The sequence below is a fragment of the Lontra canadensis genome, unplaced genomic scaffold, assembly GCF_010015895.1.
Source record: "Lontra canadensis isolate GAN:19392208 unplaced genomic scaffold, GSC_riverotter_1.0 scaffold40, whole genome shotgun sequence".
In the NCBI taxonomy this organism is placed as follows: Eukaryota; Metazoa; Chordata; class Mammalia; order Carnivora; family Mustelidae; genus Lontra; species Lontra canadensis.
Window position 1 is genome coordinate 9,334,587 of NW_022631034.1, and position 10,002 is coordinate 9,344,588.

At 38.5% G+C, this 10,002-nt stretch overlaps 1 protein-coding gene and 1 pseudogene across 1 annotated transcript in view; one reads left to right on the forward strand and one right to left on the reverse strand.

Moving 5' to 3' along the window:
- Positions 1–10,002, forward strand: part of MSH4 (mutS homolog 4) — a 95,386-nt gene that overhangs the window by 74,973 nt on the left and 10,411 nt on the right. Inside the window, exons 16-17 of the mRNA XM_032870296.1 lie at positions 2,457–2,575; positions 3,939–4,067. Of these exons, the coding sequence (XP_032726187.1) occupies positions 2,457–2,575; positions 3,939–4,067 (248 nt within the window). The remainder of the gene's footprint in view (positions 1–2,456; positions 2,576–3,938; positions 4,068–10,002) is intronic.
- LOC116875080 lies at positions 6,898–8,965 on the reverse strand (annotated as a pseudogene).

The window sequence follows — 10,002 nt, forward strand, 5'->3', positions numbered from 1 at the left end:
CTGTCCTTTAAAAAAAAACAAGCTATGCAATTGTTGGACATCTGTAATTGTTAGAGCATTTATTATACTGACTTGAAATCTGACCTTCTTTAACTTCTACTCAATAGTCCTAATTTTTATCTTCTATGCATCACAGAATAACCTAAATCTCTTTTGATAATAGCCCCTCAAATATTCGAAGAAAATTATTCTACTTCTCTTGTCACTCATTTTAAACTTTTAAAATACCTAAAAGTATATACAGTATCTCACATAATGTGATCATAAAGGAAACAGTAGAATTTGAAAGGCATGGAAATTAAGACCATAGGCTTTGGAGCTAGACCTTGTTTGTCTAGTTACTAGCTCTGTGATCTAAGGCAAATAACTTCCTTGGTGTTCTTATCTGTAAATGAAAATTATAATAGTACCCAATTCTAAGAATTGTTGTAAAGACAATGAGATAAGGTGCCCTTTGGCTCAGGTCATGATCCCAGGCTCCTGGGATCAAGCCCCCCATGGAGCCGCATCTGGCTCCCTGCTCAGTGGGAAGCCTGCTTCTCCCTCTCCTACTCCCCCTGCCTGTGTTCCTCTCTCGCTGTGTGTCTCTCTCTGTCAAATAAATAAATAAATGAAATCTTTTTTAAAAAATGATTAAGTGAGATAATTATATAAAATACTATGAATGTAGGGAAGGGTATAGGAAAGAAAGAGATTTTCCAGGCAGAGGTAAGAACATATTCTTTTTTTTTAAATAATTTTTAAAATTTTTTTATAAACATATAATGTATTATTAGCCCCAGGGGTACAGGTCTGTGAATCGCCATGTTTACACACTTCACAACACTCACCATAGCACATACCCTCCCCAATGTCCATAACTCCACCACCCTCTCCTTACCCCCCAACCCTCAGTTTGTTTTGTGACATTTAGAGTCTGTAAGAACATATTCTAAAACAAAAACAAACAAACAAAGACAAACCAAAAAAAACCCAGTGTGATGTGCCCACAGAAGTACAGGAAGTCCAGATTCCTTTGTAGAACAAACAGTGTCTGAAGCCAGAGACGTGGGCAAAAGCCAGATCATGAAGGGCCTTAGGTACTTCACTGAAGAGATAAAAACTTTATCCAAAAATCTGTAGGGAGCTGTTGAAATTTAAGTAAGAGAATCACATGATTGTATTTGCCTTTCACATAGATCATTCTGGCTGATATATTGTTAGAGGAGAGCCAGACCAGAAGCAAAATATCAGTGTGTGGGAGGGTGGGGGGGTGCTTCTGTAATAATTTTTAGATTTAAAAATGTCAGAGGGCCTTTTTGGTGGTGGTAAATACAAATGAACTAAGAAAAAGTATGAACATCTACCATATATGCTATATCCTCTCCTTGGTACTTTCACATTTATTTTCCCATTTAATCCTTCCAGAAATCCTGTGAGAAAGTTGTATTTAAGAGATCTGCTTGTGAGGTTACTATTGCTATTATTGTTACTTTTATTTTTGTTAACATTATCCTGACTTTTGCTTTCTTTTCCTGCTATTTCCTTAGATGTTGATGCTACTCTTCATCCTTATCTTGGTTTTAAATACTGGAATAATCAGGGGTTTGTTTCCTTTATTCCCATTATTTCACCATTTTGTTCTATATGATTGATAATTTTCCCATTCAACTCTTTGTATATTTTTATCCGTATGATTTTAGAATGCCTTTTATGTCCCATTCCATATAGAGATAGTTGTATTAATCAGATTGATTTGCTTTCAAAAGGTGAATATTTTAGATTATTTAGTATGATAACTTCTCAAGCAGAAAAATCCTCAGAGATGAAAACTCACCTTTTAAAAAAATTCAGTGTTTTGCTTTCGTTCTGAGTATTTCTACACATTTCTCTTTTTTTTATAATTTTTAAAAATTTTTTATAAACATATAACGTATTATTAGCCCCAGGGGTACAGGTCTGTGAATCGCCATGTTTAAACGCTTCACAGCACTCACCATAGCACATTTTCTACACATTTCTAATAGATATTTCCTAATACATCATTCTGTAACAGTTTTATCAACTTGAACTTCATGAGCATTTCCTTCACATTTTCCTATTTTGAGTTTTTTATCTAACCATATTATTTAACATTTTTGTGATGTTTATAGTAAATCTGTCTAACGTACTTGGATTTATACTGTCTTACTTGAACTTCCAGGTAACTTTGTACAATAGTAAAGTCAAGTATTTCCATTTATATGTGAGAAAGATGAGACTGGGAGAATCTAATTACTGCCCAAGGATATATGATAAATGACAGAGCTGGCGCCATGTTGTCTGACTGTATATCCAGTGATCTTTCCACTATTATTTATTAGCCTTAGCAAGGATTAGCAAAGATTATTAATAATCTAAATTGGTGAGAAGTATAAAATATTAGTACTTATATTTTATAAAAGCATTTCAGTTTACATTGGCCTTTTATTTTACAGGATCATATGTTCCAGCAGAATATTCTTCCTTTAGAATTGCTGAACAGATTTTTACAAGAATCAGTACTGATGATGAAATTGAAACAAATTCATCAACATTCATGAAGGAAATGAAAGAGGTACCCAAACTAAACTTTTCCTTATGTAAAATACACATTAAATTCCTCCACTAATGGTCAATTATTACGTAAGAAAGTATCCTTATATTAAAACATGCAGATGTGCTTATGTTCCTCTACAAGAGCCAGAGGGCAGTCAAAGACAGCTTCTAATTTCTTATGTGGAAATGGAAGAGATGGTTTTATTGAAAAATACAGTTTTAAGGAAAAAGCTAGTATTATTGAACAAAAAAAACATGCTTTCATGTTTTTGTATGGGATATATAAAAGACTTTCAGAAAACAATGACCTGTTCAGGACCATTGCATTGTATCTGTTGTTCCTGTTAGGTTTGATTTTAAAATAATAGATCACTGTGTTAGAATGCTTTTAAAAATCACCCTCTTGTGTGCCCCTTTAGAATCTTCACTTTGTATAACAAAGTATGTGTCATCACCTTTTTCTGATCTGAACAAATATTAAATAGTTTTGAAGGACTAAATGTATTGAATATAGCTCTTGGGCTGTCTTCAGTAGGTAGGAATTAATGGATCACTGTGGAGTTGAATAACTTTTTGTGAAAGGGCGAGAATAGTTATTATTTGTGCTACCATATGTGACTTTTACATAATTATTTAGTATGTATTGCAGATTTTGGCTCTCTGAGGTGTACTGGGGTAGCTGTGGGAGAATATAGCAATGTACTAGGTGCTCAAGGTATATTTTTAAATGATCCCAGATCTCAAGAAGCTTAGTCATATAGAAAGGTAAAAAGCCATGAAATTTACTATTGTGTGAGTACATAACGGTTGTAATTATAATTTTTGAGAAAGAAGTTAATACTCTTCAGTGGCGAAGGAACATTTCTGTCAATTAAAGTCTTGGTCTTTGTTGAGTATGGATTTATATTTACTTGTTTAAATAGGAATCAATGGACTTGGATACTTTTTCCTCAATTTTCCTTTCTTTACTGGCTATCGAGATGTTAAAATAAACTTGAGAAATAGCTTTGAGTATAATATGACAATTGATTAGTCATTTGTGGAAAAGAAGATGACAATCTGTGCATTATTTAAACACTTAATTCATTGCTTAATTTTATTTCACTGTATCTAAAACATTAATATTTTAGATAATGGTTATTTACTCTTTGTTGTCTCATACGCATGTGTCTATTACATACATATCAAGCTGTTCTATTGAAATTATTAGTCATGAGATTTTTTTAAAAGAAAAGCAATGTGCTAGTTTCTACCTAGCTGGATAGCTTTATAAAAATAAGTTTCAGATGAAGTAATTAAGAGACTGGATTTTTCCTCATTTTTTAAGTTGGTAGTGACAGCTGTTTGGTTACAATGAATAATATTAAAATTATATTTTTCAGATAGCTTACATTCTACATAATGCTAATAACAAATCACTCATATTAATTGATGAACTTGGCAGAGGTACTAATACAGAAGAAGGTATTGGCATTTGTTATGCTGTCTGTGAATATCTGCTGAGCTTAAAGGTATTCTCTGTTTCTTTTAAGTGTATTGATTTTGAGCCCTTTTTTAAAAAAGATTTATTTATTTGAGAGAGGGAGAGCAAGAGAGAGCTCACACATCCCTGAGCAGGAGGAGGACCAGAGGGAAAGGGAAAGGGAGAGAGAAATTTCTTGCAGACTCCCCACTGAGCACAGAACGTATATATGGGGCTTGATTTCACAACTGTGAGATCATGAGCTAAGTGGAAACCAAGAGTCTAGTGCTCAACTAACTGAGCTATGCAGGCGCCCCCTTCATGTATCCTTTATATATTTATCATGATTGGATTTTATTGGCACCTAATAATAGTTCTTTCAACAATTTTAGGTAATAAAAGTATACCATAGTATTTATATTTTTGTTAGTTGCAGGAACAGCTAGTATGATAGCCATGTAGACAGCTAAAGGAGGAAATCAAGAAATACAAATAATATCAAGACTAGTCACTTGGCTTTAATTTAATCAAATTAAAAGGCAAAACATGAAAGCATTTCAATAATTATCTCCATAGATAATAACATTGACTATGATGTTACAACATGAAGTGAAAAACTAGGCATCTGAGGTCAATTTGTGGAAAATTATTTTACTTACCCACCTAAGATTCATTCCTTTAAAGAAAACAGTTTTTCACAAGTCAAGTAAAAGAGACTATGATTTTTGCTGTTTTATTAAGCTGATTTGTAAAATATCTTTTTAGATAATCTCTCAGAATATATGCAGGTGTGAAAAAACTTAAAATTTTTTTCCATATTTAAAGTACTTTGAAATAGGGTCCTGGGATTGAGCCCCACATTGGGCTGTCTGCTCAGAAGGAGCCTGCTTCCCCACTCTCTCTCTGCCTGCCTCTCTCCCTACTTGTGATCTCTGTCAAATAAATAAATAAAATCTTAAGAAATAAAAAGTACCTTGAAATATCCCTAAGATGATCTTCTTTACCTTAAGTGAGAGTCTATAATGATTTATAAAGAATGAGAAAATTTTTATTTTTGTGATAGATATGTGATAAATCAAAAGTAATATTAAGAGATAACATTAGTCTTTGTAATAGTGAATCTATGTCAGTTGATCTGTGTCAGTTGATCAGAATTTCTCATAAAAATAAGATATATGAGGAAGTGGAGATGCAACATGGAGGGGTTAAGGGGGTAGGAGAAGAATAAATGAAACAAGATGGGATTGGGAGGGAGACAAACCATAAGTGACTCTTAATCTCACAAAACAAACTGAGGGTTGCTGGGGGGAGGGGGGTTGGGAGAGGGGGGTGGGGTTATGGACATTGGGGAGGGTATGTGCTATGGTGAGTGCTGTGAAGTGTGTAAACCTGGCGATTCACAGACCTGTACGCCTGGAGTTAAAAATATATGTTTATAAAAAATAAAAAATTTTAATAAAGATATATGTATTAAGTGTCAGGATTAAAATCTAATTAGTGTCTGTGATGGTTAATTTTATATGTCAGCCTGACTGTACTACAGAGTACTGGACATTTTGTCAAGTAAGATTTTGGGTGTATCTATCAGGGTTTCTGAATGAGATTTGTATTTGAACTGGTAGACCCTCCCTAGAGTGAGTGGGTCCCATCCAGTCAGTTTTTTTTGTATGTTTTTTGTTTGCTTTTTTTCATGGGCTTGGTAAATATCAGTTCTTTTTATTTCCTCTGTTCCATCCCAGCTCTAACATAAGGAGGGTTAAAAGTAGTTAATCCTATAAATCATCATTTAAATTAGAGTGCAAAGGAGACACTGCAAAAGAAAATGTCCCAGGAGCAGAAACACAACATATGAGAACTGGGGTCTACACTTGGACGAGAGAAGTCTATATCACAGCAGCAAAAGCTTAGTGCTCTGTTTTTGCATAAGAGTTTAGTTTAAAAGGGGTGGTGGGTGTTGAGTTGGCAAAGGGATGGATAGAGTGAGCTAGAATGTCCGTCATTGCATAGAACCACTCCTTTCCTTTGAGGTCTCCTTGGCACTATTCTCTGACAGCAGAGAAGCCAGAAACACATATGGTGAATGGCCTTCCTTGGAGAGCTGTGGGCTAGAACCTGCCAGGGAGGTTTGGAAAGTGAAGGGGCTGTAATTCACTGTGTGCAGCCTAGCGCATACACGGACCTGGGGTGCAGGACAGCCTCAGAGGGGTTCCTGAGAGCTTCTGGCTGTGCTGCTGCCCCCTGAGAGAGATGTCAGGGGCTTTCCAGCTGTTCCAGACAATTGCAGTGGCCCAGTGAGCTCTTGAGAATTGCAGATTTTGGCTCTCCGAGGTGTACTGGCGTAGCTGCAACCCTGACCCTTGCTCCGCCAGCTTTCCCTGCTCCTTTACAAAACCCTCCATACCCAGACACATGCCAGGGCTCCTGTTTTCCTGGCTACAAACGGACCAGCAAACCTGCTGCCTGGTACCACATCTGACCACCATACCTTCCAGGAGCTGTTCCTCTTCAGCTCTGTCCCATGGGATCTGGATCATCCAACCTTATTCTCAGCTCCAGGGATGAGGCCAGACTGACTCAAGCTTTTTCTCTGTGCCTCAGTGATGGCTCAGGAGTGGATGCCTACCCAGCCTGGCCAGTGAGTATAGGAGGAGGGTCCTGGCCACAGTGACAGTTTCCAAGAGATTTCTGGGTGACATCTGGGTAAAAAGTTCCCCCTCCTCTGGACACTGTGTCATGGTGGAGGGACCAAGCTGCTGTGGCCACTTGGTTCCAGGAGGGCATGCAACGGGAGGTTCACACAAACTCAGGAACAGCAAATGAGAAGGCTATAGAGAAACAGAACTTGATCCTTAGTCAAACAGACCTTGGAATCCACCCTGTCATTGGATTTTCAATTTCCATGTTGGTAAAGCCTGTTCAGCCTGAGTTTTTTGATGTCGCCAAAAACGTTCTTGACTTATTAAGTATTTTCGTAAGACACCTTTACTTGTGGATTTCTTGGCTAAATGTATTAACATTTGTTTCTTCTCACTAAAGGTCAAATTTTCAACAAGGCTGTCCATGTAAGATGAATAGTTTTGTTCCATTTGTTCTGTTGGCTGGTGTAAGCCACCAGGTTCTCCATGTACTGCAAGAACAGCTTTAAGAACTTTAGATACTCTTAAGAATTTTTTCCATGAACCACATGAATGTTGCAATCAGTGATAAAATTGGGCAAAGCACAGGATACAGAAGCTTAATATTACTTCTTTTGCCTGGAGCACAACCTTCTTTCTATCCACTGCTGATGTCTCAATTCCGTGGAGGCAGTAACTTGACTGAACATGGTGTGCAGTGTGTGCTTCAAAGCATGATGAGCACTTCCAGAATGGTTCTAGAACTGAAAAGAGTTAGGATGGTGGTGCCACAGCTTCCCAGCTTCTTCAGGCAAAGGCAGGAGAGGCCAAATGCTTATGATGCTCTTCTCACAACTTAGCACATTTTTTTTTTTAAGCTGAGAAACTGGATGGAAGGAAACACTCTAGCCTGCAAGACCTACTAATGATTTTATTACTGCTTTTTCCTTAAAACTTGATAATGGATCTTCATCAATGAAGATGGATGAATGAGTAAAAGTACAATGGAAGATGCAAGCAATTGATTTGCTGCTTCTTTTGGAAATTTGGATAAGTTGATTTCCCCATGGCTTAAATGACCTCTTCTATGGAGACTCTCCTGATGGTTCAGGAAATACCAAAGAAATTCTGTTGCAGGAATTTGATTTTTACCATCATTCAAGTGTTTTGCCAGTATTTCCTCACAGGTGGTATAAAGAGCTGGTGACTCAGCAGTCAGAAGTCTTTGCGGACATTTGTTAATGGCAAAACTCTCCTAAGTCTTATCTCTAGCTGTGTCAATAACAACATGGCACAGTTGGCAAAGCTGTGTAGCTTGAACTTGATTCATGTGACTAATCAGTATAGGAAGAGGACTTTTAATATAACAGTGTATTTCTTCATCATTTCTTCTATTACTGAAAGTACCTCAGAAGTAGCAGCAGGGAATACAGCCAAATCCTCCAGGTTTGTAAGAGCTAGGAAAGGTCAGTATGCCAGTGCAAGTTTAGTTTATTGCAGGTAACTCTTCAGCAGCTGACCCAATCCTTCTGTCAACAGTGTCATTACTGAACAGTAGTTTGGAGGGATTTCTTGAGGGGACACAAACACATGACACAAGATGTTATGTAGATTGAGTCCACATGGAGATCCAATGAAGACTCGTAGTATATCTGCTATGTATTAGCAAGCTCCTCAGATGCAAGCAGATCTCTTAAAAGGGGGTTTCTTGGGGTACCTGTTTCGTTGAGCATCTGACTTGATTTTGGCTCAGGTCATGATCTTAAAGTCTGGGATAGAGCCCTGCATGGGGCTCTGCACTCAGGGCAGAGTCTGCTTGGAGTTCTCTCCCTCTCCCTCTGCCCCTACTTCCCTCCCACATACACCCCACTGCATGCCCTTTCTCTCTTAAAGGGGGGACATTCCTTCCTGTTCAGTAAAAATATATCACCCGAAGCCTGTTGTAGACATGCTGTCAGTTTCATTAAGCTAAAAGAAATAGCAGGAGATTCAAAGCTTTCCAAAGCATCAGATATTTCAGGAAATAACTCTACAAAGGCTGTCCACCTCAGCCATGGTGTATATTGAATTTCAAACTGCCCCTTGGTCAGAGATAACAAATATGAGTGGACAGCCTCACACATGGACCAGCAGCTTCACACTTCCCCAGTAATCCAGACTCTGGGCTGATTCTGTGTAAACCACATAGTCTGTGATTGTCTTCTAACATACTTCACCTCTCTTACAGTGCCATTGATAATCACAGTTTTCTCTGACTTCAAACCTGAGTTTACAGATCATATCATAGGACTGAGGGAGAAAGATAAGTGGTAATAGGATCCTCTGTTAGCATACTATATGTTTGGGAATTACAGCCTGGGACCTGGGAGGTAAGGGAACTGGCCCCTGGACAATCTGGGGGTAGGTACAGCACCAAGGAGAGGGAGGGCAGGGGGTAAGTCTCTGGGGTCAGGATCAGGTGCCTTCTTTAGTTGCCCACTAGGGGGCTGGTAAGTCTACCTGCTTCTGCAGTGATACAGTCATAGTGGAGGCCCAGGAGTGGTGGCCTAGAGCCGGAATCAGGGCCTGCCTTCCAGCTCAGTGCCAGGGCTATCCTGCCAGAAGGGTGTGGCCAATGCCACACCTCCTCCCGCCCTTACTGTACAGGGCCTGAACATACCAGGTGAGTGCTCACGTGTGCATAGGCACCCTGGCTCCCATCTGCTCTATCTCCATGACTTCTAGCTCCTCCCATCCAATCAGTTTTGCGTGGATCCCAGTTGAATACCTGAATAAAACAAAAAGGCTGACCTTCCTGGGAGTGAGAGGGTTACTTCCTATCTGATTGCCTTCAATCTAGAGTCATTTTTCCTGCCTTTGGAATAGAATTGAAACATCAGCTTTTTCTGGATCTTGAGCCTGCCAGCATTTGGACTGGAACTATACCATTTGCTCTCCAGTTCTCAGGTCTTAAAGACTCAGACTGGAATTACAGCATCAGCTCTCCTGGGTCTCCAGCTTGCTGATTGCAGATCTGGAGATTCTTAAGTCTCCATAATCATATGAACCAATTCCTAATAGTTAATCTCTCTCTCTCTACACACACACACACACACACACACACACACACACACACACACACACAGTATTCTATTTCTCTGGAGAAGACTGACTATTACAGATTTTGGTATTGAAAGTGGTTCTAGAGCAACAGAATTTTTTAAAATAATTTTTAAAAATTTTTAAATAAACATATAATGTATTATTAACCCCAGGGGTACAGGTCTGTGAATCGCCAGGTTTAAACACTTCACAGCACTCACCATAGCACATACCCTCCTCAATGTCCATAACCCAACCACCCTTTCCCCCCCCCCTCCCCCCAGTAAC